This window comes from Melitaea cinxia, chromosome 26, assembly GCF_905220565.1.
Source record: "Melitaea cinxia chromosome 26, ilMelCinx1.1, whole genome shotgun sequence".
Classification (NCBI taxonomy): Eukaryota; Metazoa; Arthropoda; class Insecta; order Lepidoptera; family Nymphalidae; genus Melitaea; species Melitaea cinxia.
In genome coordinates this window covers 7,709,795-7,734,008 of record NC_059419.1, presented here as the reverse complement: position 1 = coordinate 7,734,008, position 24,214 = coordinate 7,709,795, and the positions used below count along the sequence as shown (strand labels likewise).

Below are 24,214 nucleotides of genomic sequence, written 5' to 3'. Positions count from 1 at the left end.
ATAATTTTTATCCTAACATTCCCACGGGATCGCAAATTTATGCGGGTGAAACCGCGGGGCGCGGCTAGTATTATATATATATATTTTTTATTATAGCCGCCTTCTACACACCATTCTTCAAGGAAGTGTGGGAGCGCAAAGGCGAAATCGAACGCGCGTTCCGACTGGAAGCGCCTCACACGCGGTCACACAACGCACACAACCCGCACAACCTGCCCGACGTGGCGGCCGCGCGCCCCGCGCCCCCGCCGCGCCTGCACTCCTACCACCTCGACCACAAGTGAGTACAGAGCGGGCGCACTACACACGAGCGCACGTCACACGACACAACACACAGACACACACACGTCACACAACCCACACAACCCGCACAACCTGCCCGACGTGGCGGCCGCGCGCCCCGCGCCCCCGCCGCGCCTGCACTCCTACCACCTCGACCACAAGTGAGTACTTAGCGAGCGCACTACACACGAGCGCACGTCACACGACACAACACACAGACACACACACGTCACACAACCCGCACAACCTGCCCGACGTGGCGGCCGCGCGCCCCGCGCCCCCGCCGCGCCTGCACTCCTACCACCTCGACCACAAGTGAGTACAGAGCGGGCGCACTACACACGAGCGCACGTCACACGACACAACACACAGACACACACACGTCACACAACCCACACAACCCGCACAACCTGCCCGACGTGGCGGCCGCGCGCCCCGCGCCCCCGCCGCGCCTGCACTCCTACCACCTCGACCACAAGTGAGTACTTAGCGAGCGCACTACACACGAGCGCACGTCACACGACACAACACACAGACACACACACGTCACACAACCCGCACAACCTGCCCGACGTGGCGGCCGCGCGCCCCGCGCCCCCGCCGCGCCTGCACTCCTACCACCTCGACCACAAGTGAGTACAGAGCGGGCGCACTACACACGAGCGCACGTCACACGACACAACACACAGACACACACACGTCACACAACCCACACAACCCGCACAACCTGCCCGACGTGGCGGCCGCGCGCCCCGCGCCCCCGCCGCGCCTGCACTCCTACCACCTCGACCACAAGTGAGTACAGAGCGGGCGCACTACACACGAGCGCACGTCACACGACACAACACACAGACACACACACGTCACACAACGCACACAACCCGCACAACCTGCCCGACGTGGCGGCCGCGCGCCCCGCGCCCCCGCCGCGCCTGCACTCCTACCACCTCGACCACAAGTGAGTACAGAGCGGGCGCACTACATACGAGCGCACGTCACACGACACAACACACAGACACACACACGTCACACAACGCACACAACCCGCACAACCTGCCCGACGTGGCGGCCGCGCGCCCCGCGCCCCCGCCGCGCCTGCACTCCTACCACCTCGACCACAAGTGAGTACTTAGCGAGCGCACTACACACGAGCGCACGTCACACGACACAACACACAGACACACACACGTCACACAACCCGCACAACCTGCCCGACGTGGCGGCCGCGCGCCCCGCGCCCCCGCCGCGCCTGCACTCCTACCACCTCGACCACAAGTGAGTACAGAGCGGGCGCACTACACACGAGCGCACGTCACACGACACAACACACAGACACACACACGTCACACAACCCACACAACCCGCACAACCTGCCCGACGTGGCGGCCGCGCGCCCCGCGCCCCCGCCGCGCCTGCACTCCTACCACCTCGACCACAAGTGAGTACTTAGCGAGCGCACTACACACGAGCGCACGTCACACGACACAACACACAGACACACACACGTCACACAACCCGCACAACCTGCCCGACGTGGCGGCCGCGCGCCCCGCGCCCCCGCCGCGCCTGCACTCCTACCACCTCGACCACAAGTGAGTACTTAGCGAGCGCACTACACACGAGCGCACGTCACACGACACAACACACAGACACACACACGTCACACAACCCGCACAACCTGCCCGACGTGGCGGCCGCGCGCCCCGCGCCCCCGCCGCGCCTGCACTCCTACCACCTCGACCACAAGTGAGTACTTAGCGAGCGCACTACACACGAGCGCACGTCACACGACACAACACACAGACACACACACGTCACACAACCCGCACAACCTGCCCGACGTGGCGGCCGCGCGCCCCGCGCCCCCGCCGCGCTTGCACTCCTACCACCTCGACCACAAGTGAGTACAGAGCGGGCGCACTACACACGAGCGCACGTCACACGACACAACACACTGACACACACACGTCACACAACCCACACAACCCGCACAACCTGCCCGACGTGGCGGCCGCGCGCCCCGCGCCCCCGCCGCGCCTGCACTCCTACCACCTCGACCACAAGTGAGTACAGAGCGGGCGCACTACACACGAGCGCACGTCACACGACACAACACACAGACACACACACGTCACACAACGCACACAACCCGCACAACCTGCCCGACGTGGCGGCCGCGCGCCCCGCGCCCCCGCCGCGCCTGCACTCCTACCACCTCGACCACAAGTGAGTACTTAGCGAGCGCACTACACACGAGCGCACGTCACACGACACAACACACAGACACACACACGTCACACAACCCGCACAACCTGCCCGACGTGGCGGCCGCGCGCCCCGCGCCCCCGCCGCGCCTGCACTCCTACCACCTCGACCACAAGTGAGTACAGAGCGGGCGCACTACACACGAGCGCACGTCACACGACACAACACACAGACACACACACGTCACACAACGCACACAACCCGCACAACCTGCCCGACGTGGCGGCCGCGCGCCCCGCGCCCCCGCCGCGCCTGCACTCCTACCACCTCGACCACAAGTGAGTACAGAGCGGGCGCACTACACACGAGCGCACGTCACACGACACAACACACAGACACACACACGTCACACAACGCACACAACCCGCACAACCTGCCCGACGTGGCGGCCGCGCGCCCCGCGCCCCCGCCGCGCCTGCACTCCTACCACCTCGACCACAAGTGAGTACAGAGCGGGCGCACTACACACGAGCGCACGTCACACGACACAACACACAGACACACACACGTCACACAACGCACACAACCCGCACAACCTGCCCGACGTGGCGGCCGCGCGCCCCGCGCCCCCGCCGCGCCTGCACTCCTACCACCTCGACCACAAGTGAGTACAGAGCGGGCGCACTACACACGAGCGCACGTCACACGACACAACACACAGACACACACACGTCACACAACGCACACAACCCGCACAACCTGCCCGACGTGGCGGCCGCGCGCCCCGCGCCCCCGCCGCGCCTGCACTCCTACCACCTCGACCACAAGTGAGTACAGAGCGGGCGCACTACACACGAGCGCACGTCACACGACACAACACACAGACACACACACGTCACACAACGCACACAACCCGCACAACCTGCCCGACGTGGCGGCCGCGCGCCCCGCGCCCCCGCCGCGCCTGCACTCCTACCACCTCGACCACAAGTGAGTACTTAGCGAGCGCACTACACACGAGCGCACGTCACACGACACAACACACAGACACACACACGTCACACAACCCGCACAACCTGCCCGACGTGGCCGTATAGTTTTGTTATTAATATTCGTTTAATTCAAGTAGTTTAGGAATGTTACAAATATTAGTATATTGTTGCAGGATAGACCATAAGCTTACAAATTCATTGGATCTGCTGATCGGGCCGGATTCTCGTGCTGACATGGATTCGGAGTTTAGCGATACGTTAAACAATTCTAAAAATAGAGGATTCTTGAAAGGTAAAATATATTTTTAAGAATATTACACCATCATCTCAGTAAATAATATTTACAATGATCATTTTCTTAAAAGTTTAAATAATAATAGTAGACAGCTTCATTAGAGATTAACAAAACTAGTTATAGTTTTGGTAGAGCTGAAGAAAATAGTTCTTGAAACTTTGCACTTAAAAATTCCTTTTGAAAAACAGGCTTCAGTGTATACCCACCACCAAGTACCCCGCCAGAACCAGCGCCACCTGATCACAGGATGCATGCAGATTTGTCACGTAAGTGTATATTATATGAATATAAAGCCTAATAAAATTAATTAATATTACGCTATCAACGAAACTAGCTTAAGTAGTCTTAACAATAAAGTTACGGAGTTATTAAATACTAAAACTCCTCCGTACATAGCGTGTATTTTATAGCACTTTTAAAATATATCGCCCTTGATTTAAGTAATTATAATAATTAATTAAGATTCTTTTGTAATAGTCGCCAAGACACAATAAACTTTTCTTTTGGTTAAAAATATTTTGTTTTAAAACAAATATATAAATAAATTATTATAACGCAGCGGATCTCAACTGTTCGGAGGATTCGCTGAGCACGCACGAGTCAGGTGATTGCATGCAATCGACTATAAACATTATTACTATGTGGGACGGTTCAAATTTGTGTGTAGATAGTGTACGTCATTAGGCTATACACCCTCCAAGACGATCAATTGAAGTTAAAGATGTTTTAATTATATAGACACACGGTTTTAAATGTATGTTAAGCTCGTATAAATACAGAAACGACGTGGACATTGCAAAAACTAAAACAAATAAATAAATTAACATATTGAAAAACAAGCTATGGACATGCTATAGTTTGTTTTTCTAAATTTAAATGATAGATAATATCTGCACAAAAATGTCACACTATTTAAATGTTATGTTCTTATAAAACACAGCCATAAAACACGTTGTTGCTTTCATAAAAATTGTGTGACCAAAATTAGCAAAAAGTGGATTAAATGTAGATGAAATTGATAATTTATATTAAATGTAGAATTTAGTATAAATTGTCGCTTTGTCGATAGATGGCGCTGATTTAAAACGCGTCATATAAATCTGAACTATCTATATAATTTTTACTTTATTGGCGAATGCAATTTGTTGTTGATTGGAGATATTTTTGAAATGATTGGCAAACTTGAAGAGTAATAAATATGTTCGATTTAATGTTTTAGTAGTAGAATTAACATTCAAGCAGCAGCATTGCAGATTGTCAACACACCATGTGTTGAAGCAAAGTGTAATCCATAACAATCACTACATAGTATAAAACAAAGTCGCTTCCCGCTGTTTGTAAGCTTAGATCTTTAAAACTATGCAACGGATTTTGATGTGGTTTTCTTGGTTAAATAGGGTAATTCCAGTGAAGGTTATATCTATAATACATGCATAATATAGTAGTGGAACACTGATCGTTTTAGAGGTTTCTAATGTGATATCGTGAATAAACACATTTTTTACGCATATATTACATTTATTTTATATTATAATTTAAATTATATTTTATATTCACGAATAGTATCGTAGTGCAAAAGTAGGGGCGGGTCGCTAGTATTAAATAAACCGAGCGAAAGGATAGCAATTCAAACTGCTTCGAATTGGCTTAAGGAGCAATTGTAAGTAACATAACGGAATTTATCATTGGTATTGATCGTCTCTGGGGGTATTTCAGGAATGTCTTGTGTTTGTTTTAGGTCGATTTTTTATGCATGACTTTAGTAGAGTTTTTTCAATAATATTTTATATTTTTCTATTTATTTTTAGCGTAGAAATTAAAGCATACTTAATGTAAACTAAGAATATTTTTTATTTGGCTTTGTTTCAAATTTATATTTTAATATCATATTGGACACAATTATTTCTACGCACGAGATGATTTAACTTTGACAATATTTTTATTATAATTGTTTTTTGTTTTGTAAAAGAATCAAATATTCACGAAAAGTTAATACTTGAATACAATTTCCTTCTATTTATCTTGTATTATTTATTTTGTATTAGTTTATTACCATTGATAGACCTTATTTTGCGAATGGTAATTAATTATGTAGTTATTTTTAGTATTAAAATATCAATCTAGACAATACCGTTAGTAACACATGCGCATGCGCAGATGGCGGTGGACTATGGCAACCGGCGGGTTACGGTCAGAGAGCCTTCACGACTGGTCGAGCGAGGGTTCCTCCGCCCCATCACCAGAGGCTACGACACTCGCAGACACTCAAGGTTCTACCACTTTTACGATCATAGTATATCATTTGATTAGTTCACCTTTCGTAGTTAAATGATATAGCAAAATAAATCAATTATTATAAAATATAGTAGAAAACTATCCTACTTAAAATATCAATTTTTATAAACCAAGTAAAGTAAACAGCAAAAAATTTGTATGATTTGTTTATGACTATGTTATATATGTTCTTTAAATTTTAACATTTAGTAATTTTAAAATTATAAATAAGTTTTTAAAATTGTCATATAATAAAAAAACATATACAGAATTTTCTTTTAATCATATTTGGAAACACCTACATACTTATAATACATAGCATTTATTTTTCTTTACAGCAACCTGGTAAATTAGATATGAACAACTATACGATGGTCAGTGATGCACTACAGCATATCACCATCGGTCCACAACATCCGAGAGAAAGAAAGGTATGTGTAAAATACATTGTATCTGTGCATTATGTACTCTGTGTATCTATAGTTATGTGTATCTATAGTTATGTGTATCTATAGTTATGTGTATCTATAGTTATGTGTATCTATAGTTATGTGTATCTATGTATTTATATGTTGCTGTTATAGATCACTTTCCACGTGAAAAAAAATCCTAACTTTAAATTTTGCTTTGCCTTAATATACGAGCTACTCTGACAAGGTAGTTCTACATAAACTGTGTAATTTTCAATGATGTATCTACCATATAAAATGTAAACTTGTTCTGTTTTTCTTACTTTCTTCTTACACTTCACTATTAGGTAATTAAAAAAATAATCGAATATTTTTTTAGAATCGATTTTAACAATCATTTATCGAGACGTGACAAATCGATTTTGAATTAATCGATTTCTCGAAATAGAAAATAATAATTCGATTTTTCTTGTACTTTGTTGTGGCATTGTGTTATTTTATCAAAAGTTAAGTTAAAAAAAATAAGTCGGCTGAACTATTATTTGCATTTATTGTAGTAACCGATAATTTTATGGAAAGGTGACCTAAAAAATTCCTACTGAAACTACGAGTATTTTGAAATAATTTGTGTATTTTATCTATCAAATCGATTTCTTACTAATCAATTTATTTTATAGAGAAAATAATTGATCTTTTAGTGTGAAATGTCGCGTCCCTACTCGCCACTGCATTCGTCGATAACATCAGTTCCCACTGTTGTATTTTTGTTTTTTAATTTTAATTTTTGGAGAAAATGAAAGCCATTTTTTTAATCAATTTGTCTTGACCACAGAGCACAGAGTAGCGGGCGAGCCAAAGACAAGTTTATTGTTTTTTTTTAAAGAATTATAACATAAAGGTTTTATCAGACAAAGGATTAATAATTATTACTATCTAACACACTCCCCTAATTTTAATTCCTTTGTCTTTTATAATATGTTGTACAGCGGTTTTACAAACGTAAAAGAATGAATTTAAGTAAACAATTTTTAATAAGTGGCTAACACATAAGTTTTAAGCATAAACAAAATTCCTTAAATGTAACTTACATAACAATCTTATTTGTATGATAGATAAATTTAACTTTAGCTAATATTTTTGTGAAAATGTCTGCTGTTTGTTCATTTGATGAACAATATTTAATTATCACATCACCATTTTTCACTTTTTCATGAATGAATTTGTAGCGAACGTCTATATGTTTTGAACGTCTATTTATCACTCCATTTTCAATAATTCTTATCGCACTTTGATTGTCCACAAACATTGTCACTTTAACACTATTAGAGTTCAAAAGTTCTTGAATTACTGATTTTAAGTATAGAAGTTCTTTGCAACATTCAGCCGCAGCTATGTATTCCGCTTCAGTGCTGGAAAGTGCTACTATAGGTTGACGTCTTGTGCACCAGCTTATTGGACAGTTGCTAAGGAATATAATATATCCCGTAGTGCTTCTTCTTGTTTCAGTATCTCCTGCATAGTCCGAGTCACAGTATGCAGTTATCTCAATATCTCTTTTCCCTTTTGGATAGGTTAGTCCTTTCTTTTTTGTTCCTTTTAAGTATTTTAGAATTTGTTTTAAGTTGTGAACATCTTGATCTGTTGGATTTTCTACTTTTCTACTGCAATAATTTACAGCAAAACTTATGTCGGGTCTGGTTTTATTTGAAATGTATGTTAAGCTTCCTAGTAATTCTCTGTAAGGAAATACAGTGTTCTTAGCAGATTCTACTCTTTTACTTGATTCTATAGGTATTGCTGATACTTTTGATCCCATCATGTCGTAATCTTGCAATATGTTTTCTACAAAAAATTCTTGTTTTAATTTTAACTCGTTTTGATTATTCATTATTTCCATTCCAACATATTTGTTAGGGTTATTATTTACCTTGGTTATAAATCTTTTACCAATTTTTGTCATGATCTTGTCTATTTCGTTTTCGTCTTCTCCAATTACTATTCCATCATCCACATGAATACCTAAGAATATTGTGTTATTTTCATTTTTTAAAATACATGGTTCAGTTGCAAGTTGTACTAAGCCTTGCCTGTTCAAATAATTTGTAAATGTTTTATTCCATTTTAGAGGTGCCTGTTTCATGCCATACAGGGCTTTTTGCAGTTTGCATATACCTTTAGCACTCATTCCCTCTGGTGTGTACATATAGATTTCTTCATCATCATTTAATTCGCCATATAAGAATGCAGTTTTAATGTCAAATGTTTTAATTTTAAAATTGTTTATGGCTGCTATAGCTAAAATCATTCTTAAAGGACTACTGCTTATCACAGGACTGAAAATCTCATGATAGTCAATTCCTTCTCGTTGTTCAAATCCTCGAACTACTAAGCGAGCTTTGTAGGTGCCATCATCTTTTATCTTCAATATCCATTTATTACTTAGAATCTTTTTACCTTTAGTGTCTTCTTCGTTTACAATTTTCCATACTTTATTTTCAATCAAAGATTTTTTTTCATCATCAATAGCTTTTTGCCATTTAAGTTTGTCTTCACCGTTAATCGCTTCACTGTATGTCATCATCACATAATCATCATATCTCTGTGGTGGTTTTCTTAGTCTTTTTTCTGGAGCAGGTGTAATTTCTTTATTACATTGTATAAATGTAGTTGGTTGTATGTCTGTGTTTGTTGTGTCTGCTGTATTATTTGGTATACATATATCTTCTTCATTAGATGTTCCTTGTTCTTCATTTATTATTTCTTGAATTTCATTTGGTATGTTATCCTTTTCATTATTTTGAGTTTCATCATAGCTTGTTGTTAATTCAATTATGTCATTTTCTTCATTTGTAGGATTACATTTTTCTTGGTTGTTAGTTTTTACAAACTTTACATCTCTTCTTATTATTATTTCTCTATTTTCAGAGTTCCAGAGTTTATAACCAGTTGGAGCATAACCAACCAATATGAGCTTTTCACTTCTTTCATCAAGTTTCTTTAGCGGTTTTAATATTTTTGTGTATACTTCTGAGCCAAATATTTGTATATTTTTCACATTTGGTTTTTTATCAGTCCACATTTCTATAGGAGTTTTTAGTTGACCGTCTCGTGGAGTTCTATTTAACAAATAAGTTGCTGACAATACTGCTTCACCCCACATTTCATTGTTCATGTTCGATTCATATAGTAATGCTCGTACTTTTTCCATCAAGGTCCGGTTAAAACGTTCAGCTTTACCGTTTTGTTGTGGAGTATAGGATACCGTATAGTCTATTTTTATTCCTTGGTTTTTACACCATTCTTTCAGGTTATTGCTGGAGTATTCTCCACCCCCATCACATCGTATGACACTGACTTTAAGGTTTGTGTGTCTTTCTACCTCTTGTACATATTGTTTTAAGTACATAAATACTTCACTTTTGTTAGTTAATAGGTAAACTTGAGTATAGTTTGTATAGTCGTCAATGCATGTTAATACATATTTCTTGTTATTCCATGTTTCAGGTGAAATAGGTCCACATATGTCTGTATGTATTGTATGTAATATTCTTTCAGATTTTTGTCGAGTATGAAATGGAATTCTGGTTTGTTTTGCTTTCATACATATATCACATGTTGAGGTAAGTGTATCTATATCCTTATTGGTAATATTTATCCCTTCTACTGATTTAATAATATTTTTTAATGTTTCTTTTCCAGGATGACCATATCTACGATGCCAATCTTCTGCGGTTTCTTTGTCATATGAAATTAAGACATTTTCTTCAGTATTTGTGTTAATATTTATGTTATATAAACCTTTTTTATCTTTCTCACCTTGTAGTATTATTTTATTATCCTTTTTTATTGTTACTTTATCTTTAGTAAATATGACAACTCCTTCCTTCTCCGTTATAGCATTAACTGACAGCAAATTTTTCTCTAGTTTAGGAACATATAGCACGCCATCAAAGTTACAGTTTTCAGACTTAATTTTACCGATTTTAGTGGCTGTGATAGTGTTATTTGTTTCTGCAGTTTTAATTTCAATATTACATTCTTTTTCATGACTTAAAATTGAATTTTTATTGGTCAAATGACTTGTACAGCCCGAATCTACCACAAAAGTTTCTTCGGTAGCCAAAAAATATACCTGATTCTTCCTGAAGAAACAGTTTCTTTCTTCATGATTATTTTTCTTGCAAATAGAGCAAGGTTTTACTTTTTTCTTGAAAAAACAATTATTTTCTTCATGATTATTTCTCTTGCAAAATGTACAGAATTTCTTTTTAAAGTTTTTATTGTTGGCTTTAAAAGCAATATTTTCAGTAGTAGTACTTATAGTTGTTAAACGTTTTTCTTCGGCCAAAAGTCTTGAAATTAAATTATTAGTAGTTTTGTCAGATGTTGCTGTCGACTCCCATGCTGTTATAAAGTTATTGTAATTTTCTGGTAATGTTGATATAATTTTTGTTATGAGCATGTTATCGTTGATATTTTCACCCAAGCAGTTTAATTGGTACACTAGGTTTTCGAGCGAACTTATGTGGAAAGTCATGTCCTGTTTGGTATTGTATGAATATTGGAAAAATTCTTGTAAAGTATTGCACTTTTGTTGGTCACTTTTCTTTTCAAATATGAAGCAAAGTTTTTTATACATTTCTGATGCGGTTTTACATGACAATAAAAGTGGTAAATGTTTTCTGTCTATTGTACTTGTAATAATTTTCTGGGCCTGTGCATCTTTTTTTAATTTTTCTTTCGAGTCTTTTGGCGTAACATCGCCATCATGCACAATTTCATATAAATCGTTACTTCTCAAATGGATTTCCACTTGGAATTTCCATAGTATAAACGTTTTTTCATTCGTAAGTTGCTGTATACGCGATAAAGAATCTTTTTCCTCCATCTTTAAACACGCCGACTTTTAAACTTTTTTATGTTTTTATAGTTGGTTGTTATTGTATTTTCACTTTACTTTAACGCTTTTTTTTTTTTAATTTCCGTTTATAGGAACCACTTCTATGCTACCATGTTGTATTTTTGTTTTTTAATTTTAATTTTTGGAGAAAATGAAAGCCATTTTTTTAATCAATTTGTCTTGACCACAGAGCACAGAGTAGCGGGCGAGCCAAAGACAAGTTTATTGTTTTTTTTTAAAGAATTATAACATAAAGGTTTTATCAGACAAAGGATTAATAATTATTACTATCTAACACCCACCATCATATCGCTCTTAAATACATCAATAGACATCTCTCTTAGATAAATCCATATTGTTGGTCGATTATTGACAAAGTTTTTACAGTAAGAACTAATCTACATTGTCGATGGTGTCATTATGACTAGAAATATTCATATATTGCCGTATAAAAAAATGAAATAAGTATATGTACGTAAAGTTTTGCTATATTTAAAGTTATATTTCTAGTCTCAGCGATCAGGGTGGTCGCACTCAAGTAGCCAGCCAGGTCACCACCATCCGTCCGGGGTCAGTTCGGAGACTGAGTTAGATGCGCAATACGCACAGGTATTATTTATAAATAATAAATATAAGAAAAATTGTTTAGTTTTTTTTTTTTTTAATTTGTTTCTAGGAATGCAGTATAGCCATAAAAGTATAAAATTAACTAACCCGTTGGCAGAGATTGTTGTTGTCCTACTTTCTGTTCCGTGGGTTGTGGGTTCGATTCTGGATGTAATATTTGTATTTATTTGTATTTATTCAGCTATAACAGTCGGTTGTTACCTATAACACGAGCATTAAATTGCGTGTGTCTATAAGTTGTTCATTTATTATTTATTTATAAAACCTTAAAAGTTCGAGTTTATTTACTCTGATAAACAGGGACGAAATTAGATTTTTATCAAACCTCCTCCACCGGAAAAGGCAATTTGAATATCAAATAGAACAAAATGTATACCCATTCGACTGAATTGTCCCAAAATTTTTGGCTTAAATAACGTCATTCACCATTTTGATAAAATTTATTAATTTATATTTCACAGATAAAAGAAACAAATGAATACATGGAAGCGCCATCGATGACGAGGTTAAGACGACATCGGAGACATGATAAAACACCCTTACACCAACCATGTAAGTGTTATTTATTTATAATATATTCTTGGAGATAAGACAAAGTAGGATTAAGATACTTTCTTTGTACATATGTTTATGTGCTATTTCTGATGATTCGTTTAAGGTAAAACATTACGCTATAATATATCAGTTATGGGCCAAGTGTTAAATTGGGGCTTTTTTATAATGTCCGCATATTTTGAATAAGACAAGCTATTTAGGGCGAAATGAATAATTCTAATTTGACTTTCATTGTTTATAACATTTTTTCGACATTATGACAGAATATAATAAATAAGAATGAATGAAAATTACCACGCAGCTTTCGGGTAATTTGACGAATATTTATACAATGGGACATTGCAAGACAATTACTATTGTCTTGCAAATTTAAACTCATTGTGTAATTAGATACGTAAATTTTTTATTACTTTATCGCTACCTCAGTCCGTGTTGCAATATATCATTATCTATAATAAAACTAAGTTGATAAAATGTGCGTGCCGACAAAACTTAAAAAGGAGTCCCGGCACGATAAAGGGACTATATGGGGATAGCCCTTTATCCCTCCTCGAACAAGAAAGCTCCCGTTTTAGCATAAAGGGCGTGTTTTTAAAGATATATATATGGACTTTTCCAAACCTTCACCTTAAGTAGTAAGTTAAGTGTAGTGGTGCCATCTGTTGTCGAGTATTTGAACTTCATTCAGAACAACAATTATTTGGATTGCATTTCGAAAGGCGCTGCGAGCAATTGCAGCATGTGTAGTAATGGCGCGAAATTTAAAATTCTAATTTCAATAAAGTCTTAAATTACATTTGTTACTATAATAAAGTTATTAAATTTTATGTGTTTATACAGCAGTAGCTAACTTACATTTTGGAGTTAAAGCTACATAATTTTAGTTATTCAAATTAGTTCTTTTTCAAATTTCGCGCCTTTACTACGTATGCTACAGCTTCAGAACCTATTGTTACGGCGGACGATAATGTCGAGAACATTCTAGAAGGTGTGAGAAAGAAAATATTCTTAAACTTTCTCGAATATCCTAGAGCCTAGCTCTTTGAATATATAAGAGCCCGGTGTCGCCCGCCAGAGTTAGTTCGATTTGAACAGCGAAAGTAGCGATTTCGAAACGAAAAGGAAAGAAGTTATTTAAAAAAAAAAATTTGGTTTGGAAATTTTTGTTAAATACCCGTGCAAAGCCGGGGCGGGAAGCTACTATTAAATAAAATATCAGCTTCCATCCTGTCTGTATTCATATAAATAATATAAACTCTTTTCTCCTTAACGTGCTGTCGAATGAAAAGCGTTCTTAAATCAATATGCTTGGTTTTATTGCTAACAATTTCATTCTTGCACATCTGTATGGCCGCTTGACTGTCGGTATATATAAGTACACTATTTTGTTGCTTACAGGCAATGCTATTCCATAACATTTTTAAATGTATAGCCTCCTTTACGGCTTCTGTTAATGCCATGTATTCTGCATCGCCATGTCCTCATTTCATGCGACGCCGGTGTGTCATGTATGGGCCAAGTGCCAGGTCTCATCGGTAATTAGTTGAGGTTACTGGTAGGTTGGTACGGTCGATCACAGTCGGACAGATCGGGCAATTGTGTCCGATACCCATATAACCTGGGCTTTTGACTTTTCATATTGGTTCATTAACATAGCGCAGGTTTTTTTTTTTTCTTCTCAATTTATTTATTTATTTATTTTATAGGCAATCCGACAGCGTTATGTTACAATAGTATGTTACAATATAATTTACAAATATGACCAAAATAGGATCACACTGATATATAAAAATATTATTCTTTATAAAATACATAGCTAGACACTATATTTAAGAAATAACAGAAAGTAATGAAAAGTAAACGGCTATGTTCCGTCTCCTCCACTGCAGTTAGAGGTGAGTGTAAGACATGAAAAGGTGAATGCGTGTTCGTGTAGGTGTGTGCATGTAAGACGAAGGTGTATTAGTGTGGGTTTGTGTATAAATCTGTAGGTGCTGGTTTTGAATATTTTTGATAATACTACGAAAAATGCATCATTTTGATTTCTTTTTTAAGTGCCGTCTTCGTTCTTAGGTAAAACAGGTCTAAGTTTGGATACTGCGTGTTATACGTATTGACAATACGGCAGAGGACCGAGTTACGTGCGTAATTAGTTCTTACTCGAGGTGTATGGAACAATGGTGTACAGTGGTGGCAATATGTCTAGAGCGTCTTGATGGTATTCGGAATTCAATCTGGGATAAAAGCTCACTGCAATCTATTTTCCCACTCACGATATCATGCAATAGGATAATATCGTACTGCTTACGACGTTGGGATAGGGATTCTATTTGGTAGTGTTTACATGAGTCAACATAGGTGGGACAGATTCTGTGACTTTTGAAATTTAAAAGTTTTATAAATTTTTTCTGGAGTGATTCAATCCTGTCGATGTGTACATTGTATACAGGGGCCCATATACTACAAGCGTATTCCAGTATAGTTCGAACGAAGCAGAAGTATAAAATTTTGATACAACCTATATTATTAAATGTGTTGCAAACTCGTGATATGAAACCTAGTTGACTATATGCTTTAGAAATTATTGTATCGATATGATTTACAAAAGTCATTTTGGAATCTAGTATCACCCCTAGGTCTCGAACAGAATCGACTTTTACGATGGGGACATTGTTTATGGCATAAGTATATAATATAGGATTCTTTTTACGAGTGAAAGTAATTTGATGACATTTAGCTGTGTTTACAGTGATACGATTAGTTAAATAATATATGTATAGATTATTTAGGTCACATTGTATTTTGTGGCAATCAGTGATGTTATTAATATTTAAATAAATCTTCTTGTCGTCAGCAAACATTATAAATTTAGAGTAAGTTAAACATGAACCAATATCGTAGAGATACGCATTAAAGAGTAATGGACCCAGTATAGACCCCTGAGGAACTCCAGAAATAACTGAAACGTAAGAACTTTGCACTCTTCCCAAGGTTATGGCTTGACTCCTATTTGTTACGTACGAGCTTATCCATCTAAAAAGGTCACCTCTTATACCCAGGGCATGCAACTTGTGTAACAGAATTACGTGGTCAACCCTGTCGAACGCCTTTTCAAAATCTTTTAAATTTTTTATATGCCCATACACTTGGTCCATGACGTAACCAGAATATAATAGTGAAATATAAAAGAAATGTAATATAAATTATAAGATTTTAAATTAACATGGGTATTTTTATTACTCAAATGATTTAAAACGGGATATTGCGGAACTCGATATTTCGACATTACCTACGAACATCTCGTTCACGAGACTGAAGTTTGCGGGTAGATGTTGATGGCAGAAGTGTCCGTACTGGACCACCTCTGTCGTCCGCTACAAACGGTTTCCGCACAGCGTTCTCGGAGACGGACAGCTCGGGCTCGAGCGAGGCGTCGGGCGGCGCGCGCGCACATGTGCGGCGGCGGCACGCGCACCACGCGCACCATGCGCACCACGCGCACCACGCGCCCAGGCACTACAAGAAACGGTGAGCGCACGACACTGATAGCTATGTATATTTATTATCGGAACGAACTTCCTTATGGGACTATTCGGAGGAGTACCCAAGCCGGCGAAAAATGTCCCTAACGAAAATTCGTGGAGTAAGATTTTAATACTGTATAGTCTATTTATATTATTATTTATGAATCATTGTGAATAAAATAAAAATTTTAAGATAGTTTCGTAAAGGATTTTTTGATTTTTATAGATGATAAAATTATAATATAAAATTAATACCCGAATAATTATTTTCTTTTTTACTTCGACTACAATTTGAAATTAATATTTATGTAAGAATTAGCCGCAAATGTTGTTTTACCGTATATGTTATTAACCCCCTTAATCCCCCCATAACTTAGGGGTATGAAAAATAGATGTTGGCGGATTCTCAGATCTTCTCACCTACCCGCTATGCATACAAAATTTCATAAACATCGGTCGAACCGTTTCGGAGGAGTATGGTAACTAACATTGTGACACGAGAATTTTATATATAAAATCTTTATGTCTCGATCGATTCAGCCTGTAACATTACACACATAACACAAAAGTCAGATATGTAGCTACTTAGCTAGCGTTTAAATATTTTCAAATGAACGAAATCTTTAAATTATTGCAACTACAACCTCCTCTTTATACAAATTTTTGGAATCAATAATTTTTTTTTTTTAATTGAAATTTAATATCAATTCTCTTTTCGATTTCAATTATGCTTGTAATTATTTTTGTGTTTGAAATTTTACGACATAATTTAGCCTGTAACAATGCCAATATGCCATAGAAAATTAAAGTAAAAATTAATCTTCCAGGTCGTTAGGTAACCTAGTCGCAGTACAGAGCCCTAGAGTGCCCAAGTTAGGAATGTTTGTTGGTCCGCCGGAACTGCCCACCGGCTACAGAGCGAGAACACAGGAAGACAAAGGTATATAGCATAATATTGTATACACATGATTTCGATACATAGTTATTGAGTTAATGTATATAAAAAGTAGTTTTAATCTTGCATCATGTGCGTTTGGCTTTTTTGGGAATAGTACTAGTTGACTTTCCTTTTTTTACTTGATTTTAATTCCATTCCTATTAGTACTGTCAAGATGACAAATCTATAACAATAACATAACATAACATAAAATAACATAACATAACACAACAATACACTTTATTGTACACCAATTCAGAAATATTACATATCAGATTGATTTTAACAGAGTATCATAAGGTACAAAGGGTGGCCTTATCGCTGAAATGCGATCTCTTCCAGGCAACATAGGGGCAAAGGAGATGGCATTGTGTCGGTGTAGGTGTACAAATTGAGACATAAACGTTTGAATATATTTACTTAAACACATATACATATAGGTACATACATACATACATACATACAAATATATAATTTTATTCACGTTGAATATCAAGAAAATGCTTCCTGACAGCCTTTTTAAAAATAGAAAGCGATTGTACACGTCTAATATGCAAGGGTAAAGAATTCCAAAGTCGAGAAGCTTGAACAATGAAAGATTTAGTATAAAAGGAACAGGAGTGAGAGGGAATTTCAAGAAGTAAGCTATCCTCAGAACGAAGACTGCGTTCATGGAAATCACTAAGAAATTTAAATCGTTGCTTTAGATAAGCAGGTGCAACAGGGTTAAATAGAATAGTAAAGTAAGTTGAGAATATGCGTATTCCTGCGAAAGCGAATTGGGAGCCACTTAAGTTTTTTACGGACATATATACTAATATTATAAAGCTGAAAAGTTTGTTTGAATGCGCTAATTACTCAGTAATGAACTACTGGTTCAAATTGAAAAATAACCTTTGCGGTGGATAGCCCATTTACTGAGGAAAGCATAAATGCTATATAATATTTTAGTGCTTTTTTTTTCTAAAATTAACAAAGATGAAATCGTCAGTCACCGCTGTGTAATGTATGATTAATATAATAATAATAATAATAATTTATTTATTCACTCCTTTTAAAAAAACAATTTACAGCACGTTAAGTATTCACATTTTAAACAGAAACATATACAAGTTAACGTTGGTAGCCGTAATAGTATAGACTGTGATACAGCTGCCTGCGTCTTCCACTGTGAGATATAAGACATAGACAGACATAGACATAGAATATTGACATTACACAGCGGTAATAATAATTATAATGAATATACCCTCCATGTCATGTTATGTTATAAATCGTAGCCGCCTCCGACTCGAGCGAGGGCAGTTCGGACGCAGAGACGCGGCGTGCGCGTGCGCCGCCTCCGCACGAGCCCACCCACAAGGTAGGCGGTGACTATACTGTTTTTTTTTTTTTTAACATACAGGGTGTCTGTTCCTATGGTAAGCAACTTAATGCTTGTGTTATAAGTAACGATCGACTGTTAAAGGTAATAATTTTTTTGATAAATATACATAGAAATAATACATGTATAAATACAAATATTACACCCACACTCAGGCGGGAATCGAACCAACAACTCGTGGAACAGAAAGCACCACTACAAATTGCGCCAACGGGCTAGTCAAGTAGTTTTGATCGATTGATTGATTCAGCTTGTAACACTCTCATCCTACTACTGGGTATTTGGCCTCTCACTCGATACAGGAGAAGGGTCGAGCTTAATCCCTCAAATTACTCCACTGCAAGCTTATGTGTACTCTGTAATAACATTCTTACTACTGTTACAAATTCGAAATTCGAATCTGAAATTTGGAATTCAACTGTTCACTGTAAATCCTATGTAGACAATAACTGAAAAACTATTATAATCGTATGTTGTATCTTTTACGTAATGCAGAAGCAAACACACAGTTAAACAAAATTAAATAAATAACAAAGTGTGTGTTAACACCCGCACGCGACTGGAATTCACTTCTTAAAAACGATAACCGTGTAAATATATCTATCTCTTTCTCTCTAGAGATGTTGCACGGTAAAAAGTTATTTTCATTTCAGATCGCCTTACTGTCTAATACGAATTCACTCCCCATATATTTTTCATACGACGGCCTTATAGCGCATCTTAAGGAGTAAATTTCAATTGGCATTTATAGTGAGCTAATTGTGTTTTGTTGTCTAATAGATGCTATCCGGGGAATACCCTTCGTCCGCTCAAGATAATTCGTCATCAAGTGCCGCAGACTCAAGAAGGCGGCCTCAGGTTTTCGGTAAACATGATAGGAGACATAAGGTAACTTTGTTTATTTACTAAATAACACCCGGTTTCACTCGGTTATATGATTCTAGTTTTGTAAAGAATCTAGTTACGGAAAACTTTAGTTTAATTCTTATTTTCATTTAACAGGAAATATCAAAGAGTAAAGACAAGAAGAATTCGTCCCAAATGCAAAACGCGAATGCGATACAAAATTGGGGACCTCAGGTACTAACATAACTTTGAGTTTCCTAATTTCACTCATTGTAATGAAACAACTTTTTCGGAGTTTATCGTGGTTTATTAGGTTTTTTAGATGTCCGACGTCCTCCCGTGACCATGGTTGCTGTAAAGTATCCAAAAAACATAATCAACCACTATAAAATCCGAAAAAATACTTTTATTATAATTATAATTACTTTGAGCTTTATGTTTTCTTTTAAGGAACAAATACTTCTTAAAATTAATCTTTATATATAAAAAGACAATTCCTGACTCACTCATCAACGCCCAGCCCAAGCCCTTGGACCTAAAAAGCTAAAATTTTGCACAGAGTTTCCCCTTATGATGTATACAAGGAATAAATAATGATATTTCGAAATTCAACCCCCCAAAGGGTAAAATGGTGGTTCAAAATTTGTATAGCGAAACAATATCAAATAGAAATTTCGATTCGAAACTTTGTAGTACTCCCAAAAATAAATAAGCAAATACGTCTTCGTGATTTTCTGAAAATCAACCCCTTAGGGGGTGAAATTGGGTAAATAAACCTAATAATCGACATGGGTGTCTTATCGGTGTATATATCGCGGATACCACATATACCGACGGAGTACCCATTTCGAGTCAGCTCATCTAACAACTTGGTCGTGTTAGCATCTGAAGGCAGAACCTCTAATGTAGTATATAAAGAAGTACTTTCAGCATAGACTGAAAAAACAAATGGTCTTAACCCTTAGGTAGGTTTCCTGCGCGAGCGAATCCGCGAGCAAAAGCTAGTGTATGTATAAAATATTTTTCTGTATATTATCGAATTTCCCAATTTACTGATAAAATTGTATTTTCAAACAAGGGCTTTTTGCATCGTATATGTGTAATTTTTGCAGGGCCCCCACGGAGTACCGCTCTTTGTAGAAAAATGCGTGGAGTTTATAGAGAGAGAGGGCCTCGCGTCCGAGGGTCTGTACCGCGTGCCGGGTAACAGGGCGCACGTCGATATGCTGTTCAGCAAGTTTTACGAAGGTAAGGGTAGTAAAAATTCATCAAAAAAAAGGAACGTAAATGAATATGTACTAGTGGTCGCCCAGTGCTTGAAATTCGACAGTAATTAATTTGAAATATAAGTTTGAACATTGTTAAGGTTCTTTTGTCAAAGACATACTTCTGTAATAATAAACAAAAGAGTATATATACGTGTGTGTGTCAAATAAGTGGTAGTGTGTTATGTTTTTTTTTTATTGAATTAATGTATTTTTTATCTATAATTTAAAAAAGTATTAGCATTCTGCACTTCTTCTCTATATAAACTATAAATGTGCAAAATTTCATACTCCGCCGTCGGCGCAATTTTAAAATATAGGAAGTTGGCAAGAGCGAACTTATCCCTAAAAGAGATCTCTTCCAGTCAACCCATAATAAGGTATTATTAACATACACAAAAAAGATATTAGAATTTGTTATTTATTGTTTTTTGAAGTCAGTTGAAAAAATGTGTTTAACATCTTTTTAGGATTTATCATTAATAAAACGAAACTACATCTTTATCTATGGTAATATTTATTTTGTTTCACAGATCCAAACATAGATCTAGACTCGCTAGATATACCGGTGAACGCGGTAGCGACTGCGCTTAAGGATTTCTTCTCGAAAAAACTCCCTCCTCTACTGGATGAAGCTAGTATGGCACAGTTAGAAGACATTGCAGGTCAGTTGACTTTAGGTTTCATATTAAAAAATCTATACAAGTAAATAGCAGTCAACAATCATGGGCTGTGTTGAAAACCGTATATATGTATGTATATGTGGTATCTAGGTGGTAGGGGGTGGATATGGACTCCCCCAAATAACTGATCACTAATCATGTCAAAGCTGAACCGCCTACTATATTCCGATGTGTTCCAGTTTGATGGCATGTAAGCCAGTTTCCCTTATCCCGCCCTATCCTTTACCTTTTCGAGTGGCGTCCATCAGTCTTTGGTCCTAAACCAGTGGCATAGTATTTTTGCGGTGAAGCATGTGGCGCAATCATAAGGTGTAGCGAGACGCGATGAAACGGTACACCGCTGGTTGCAGATGGTAATTTTATATACAATTAGGTCGGCAAACAAGCGTACGGCTTATCTGACGACAAGCGATTAACAAAATAAGCAAGCGCAAGCGCGTTGCCAAATTTACCCCCTATCCATGCCTGTTTAGCGAACCGATTCGGTTGAAACAAATGTTGAGTACATGGGGAGGTCTATGTCCAGCAGTGGACTGCGATAGGCTGAAGTGATGATGATAAAAAAAACACGCTGTATAGCAAACATTTGATGTATATAAAATGGCACGGGCTAAGAGGCCGTGGATATTGTTAATATAATGTGACGTTGGCAGCGATGCGCGGCTGCATCGCGGGCGGCGTGGAGCTGAAGGACCGCAGCTGGCGGCTGCTGGCGCTGCGCGCGCTGCTGGCCGCCGCGCTCACCGCGCCCGCGCGCGCCACGCTGGACTACCTGCTGCACCACTTCGCCAGGTGGGGCTCTCATTCTACATAATATATAGCGTGGAGCTGAAGGACCGCAGCTGGCGGCTGCTGGCGCTGCGCGCGCTGCTGGCCGCCGCGCTCACCGCGCCCGCGCGCGCCACGCTGGACTACCTGCTGCACCACTTCGCCAGGTGGGGCTCTCATTCTACATAATATATAGCGTGGAGCTGAAGGACCGCAGCTGGCGGCTGCTGGCGCTGCGCGCGCTGCTGGCCGCCGCGCTCACCGCGCCCGCGCGCGCCACGCTGGACTACCTGCTGCACCACTTCGCCAGGTGGGGCTCTCATTCTACATAATATATAGCGTGGAGCTGAAGGACCGCAGCTGGCGGCTGCTGGCGCTGCGCGCGCTGCTGGCCGCCGCGCTCACCGCGCCCGCGCGCGCCACGCTGGACTACCTGCTGCACCACTTCGCCAGGTGGGGCTCTCATTCTACATAATATATAGCGTGGAGCTGAAGGACCGCAGCTGGCGGCTGCTGGCGCTGCGCGCGCTGCTGGCCGCCGCGCTCACCGCGCCCGCGCGCGCCACGCTGGACTACCTGCTGCACCACTTCGCCAGGTGGGGCTCTCATTCTACATAATATATAGCGTGGAGCTGAAGGACCGCAGCTGGCGGCTGCTGGCGCTGCGCGCGCTGCTGGCCGCCGCGCTCACCGCGCCCGCGCGCGCCACGCTGGACTACCTGCTGCACCACTTCGCCAGGTGGGGCTCTCATTCTACATAATATATAGCGTGGAGCTGAAGGACCGCAGCTGGCGGCTGCTGGCGCTGCGCGCGCTGCTGGCCGCCGCGCTCACCGCGCCCGCGCGCGCCACGCTGGACTACCTGCTGCACCACTTCGCCAGGTGGGGCTCTCATTCTACATAATATATAGCGTGGAGCTGAAGGACCGCAGCTGGCGGCTGCTGGCGCTGCGCGCGCTGCTGGCCGCCGCGCTCACCGCGCCCGCGCGCGCCACGCTGGACTACCTGCTGCACCACTTCGCCAGGTGGGGCTCTCATTCTACATAATATATAGCGTGGAGCTGAAGGACCGCAGCTGGCGGCTGCTGGCGCTGCGCGCGCTGCTGGCCGCCGCGCTCACCGCGCCCGCGCGCGCCACGCTGGACTACCTGCTGCACCACTTCGCCAGGTGGGGCTCTCATTCTACATAATATATAGCGTGGAGCTGAAGGACCGCAGCTGGCGGCTGCTGGCGCTGCGCGCGCTGCTGGCCGCCGCGCTCACCGCGCCCGCGCGCGCCACGCTGGACTACCTGCTGCACCACTTCGCCAGGTGGGGCTCTCATTCTACATAATATATAGCGTGGAGCTGAAGGACCGCAGCTGGCGGCTGCTGGCGCTGCGCGCGCTGCTGGCCGCCGCGCTCACCGCGCCCGCGCGCGCCACGCTGGACTACCTGCTGCACCACTTCGCCAGGTGGGGCTCTCATTCTACATAATATATAGCGTGGAGCTGAAGGACCGCAGCTGGCGGCTGCTGGCGCTGCGCGCGCTGCTGGCCGCCGCGCTCACCGCGCCCGCGCGCGCCACGCTGGACTACCTGCTGCACCACTTCGCCAGGTGGGGCTCTCATTCTACATAATATATAGCGTGGAGCTGAAGGACCGCAGCTGGCGGCTGCTGGCGCTGCGCGCGCTGCTGGCCGCCGCGCTCACCGCGCCCGCGCGCGCCACGCTGGACTACCTGCTGCACCACTTCGCCAGGTGGGGCTCTCATTCTACATAATATATAGCGTGGAGCTGAAGGACCGCAGCTGGCGGCTGCTGGCGCTGCGCGCGCTGCTGGCCGCCGCGCTCACCGCGCCCGCGCGCGCCACGCTGGACTACCTGCTGCACCACTTCGCCAGGTGGGGCTCTCATTCTACATAATATATAGCGTGGAGCTGAAGGACCGCAGCTGGCGGCTGCTGGCGCTGCGCGCGCTGCTGGCCGCCGCGCTCACCGCGCCCGCGCGCGCCACGCTGGACTACCTGCTGCACCACTTCGCCAGGTGGGGCTCTCATTCTACATAATATATAGCGTGGAGCTGAAGGACCGCAGCTGGCGGCTGCTGGCGCTGCGCGCGCTGCTGGCCGCCGCGCTCACCGCGCCCGCGCGCGCCACGCTGGACTACCTGCTGCACCACTTCGCCAGGTGGGGCTCTCATTCTACATAATATATAGCGTGGAGCTGAAGGACCGCAGCTGGCGGCTGCTGGCGCTGCGCGCGCTGCTGGCCGCCGCGCTCACCGC

The 24,214-nt window shown here is 41.3% G+C and overlaps 2 protein-coding genes and 1 long non-coding RNA gene across 3 annotated transcripts in view; 2 read left to right on the top strand and 1 right to left on the bottom strand.

The window, feature by feature from the left end:
* LOC123666450 (rho GTPase-activating protein 190) overlaps positions 1-24,214 on the top strand; it is a 62,203-nt gene that overhangs the window by 34,023 nt on the left and 3,966 nt on the right. The window contains exons 23-38 of the mRNA XM_045600541.1: positions 97-241; positions 3,653-3,771; positions 3,963-4,040; positions 4,334-4,378; positions 5,932-6,044; positions 6,387-6,479; positions 11,869-11,967; positions 12,447-12,537; positions 15,936-16,068; positions 16,892-17,004; positions 18,282-18,364; positions 19,166-19,273; positions 19,388-19,465; positions 20,344-20,479; positions 21,030-21,161; positions 21,833-21,971. Of these exons, the coding sequence (XP_045456497.1) occupies positions 97-241; positions 3,653-3,771; positions 3,963-4,040; positions 4,334-4,378; positions 5,932-6,044; positions 6,387-6,479; positions 11,869-11,967; positions 12,447-12,537; positions 15,936-16,068; positions 16,892-17,004; positions 18,282-18,364; positions 19,166-19,273; positions 19,388-19,465; positions 20,344-20,479; positions 21,030-21,161; positions 21,833-21,971 (1,705 nt within the window). The remainder of the gene's footprint in view (positions 1-96; positions 242-3,652; positions 3,772-3,962; positions 4,041-4,333; positions 4,379-5,931; positions 6,045-6,386; positions 6,480-11,868; positions 11,968-12,446; positions 12,538-15,935; positions 16,069-16,891; positions 17,005-18,281; positions 18,365-19,165; positions 19,274-19,387; positions 19,466-20,343; positions 20,480-21,029; positions 21,162-21,832; positions 21,972-24,214) is intronic.
* LOC123666634 lies at positions 7,219-10,273 on the top strand. The gene is made up of 2 exons (XR_006745296.1): positions 7,219-7,457; positions 9,766-10,273. It is a non-coding gene; the product is annotated as an uncharacterized LOC123666634 (long non-coding RNA).
* Positions 7,393-9,059, bottom strand: LOC123666633 (secreted RxLR effector protein 161-like). Its single transcript, XM_045600726.1, has 2 exons — positions 8,386-9,059; positions 7,393-8,300 (listed from the first exon to the last, which is right to left on the bottom strand). Exon 2 carries the CDS (start codon positions 8,275-8,277, stop codon positions 7,543-7,545), a length of 735 nt encoding a protein of 244 aa, XP_045456682.1. The 5' UTR covers positions 8,278-8,300; positions 8,386-9,059; the 3' UTR covers positions 7,393-7,542.

Excerpts from the sequence above, each read along its gene's own strand:
- LOC123666633 (XM_045600726.1), bottom strand. The coding sequence starts at position 8,277 with ATGATGGGATCAAAAGTATCAGCAATACCTATAGAATCAAGTAAAAGA.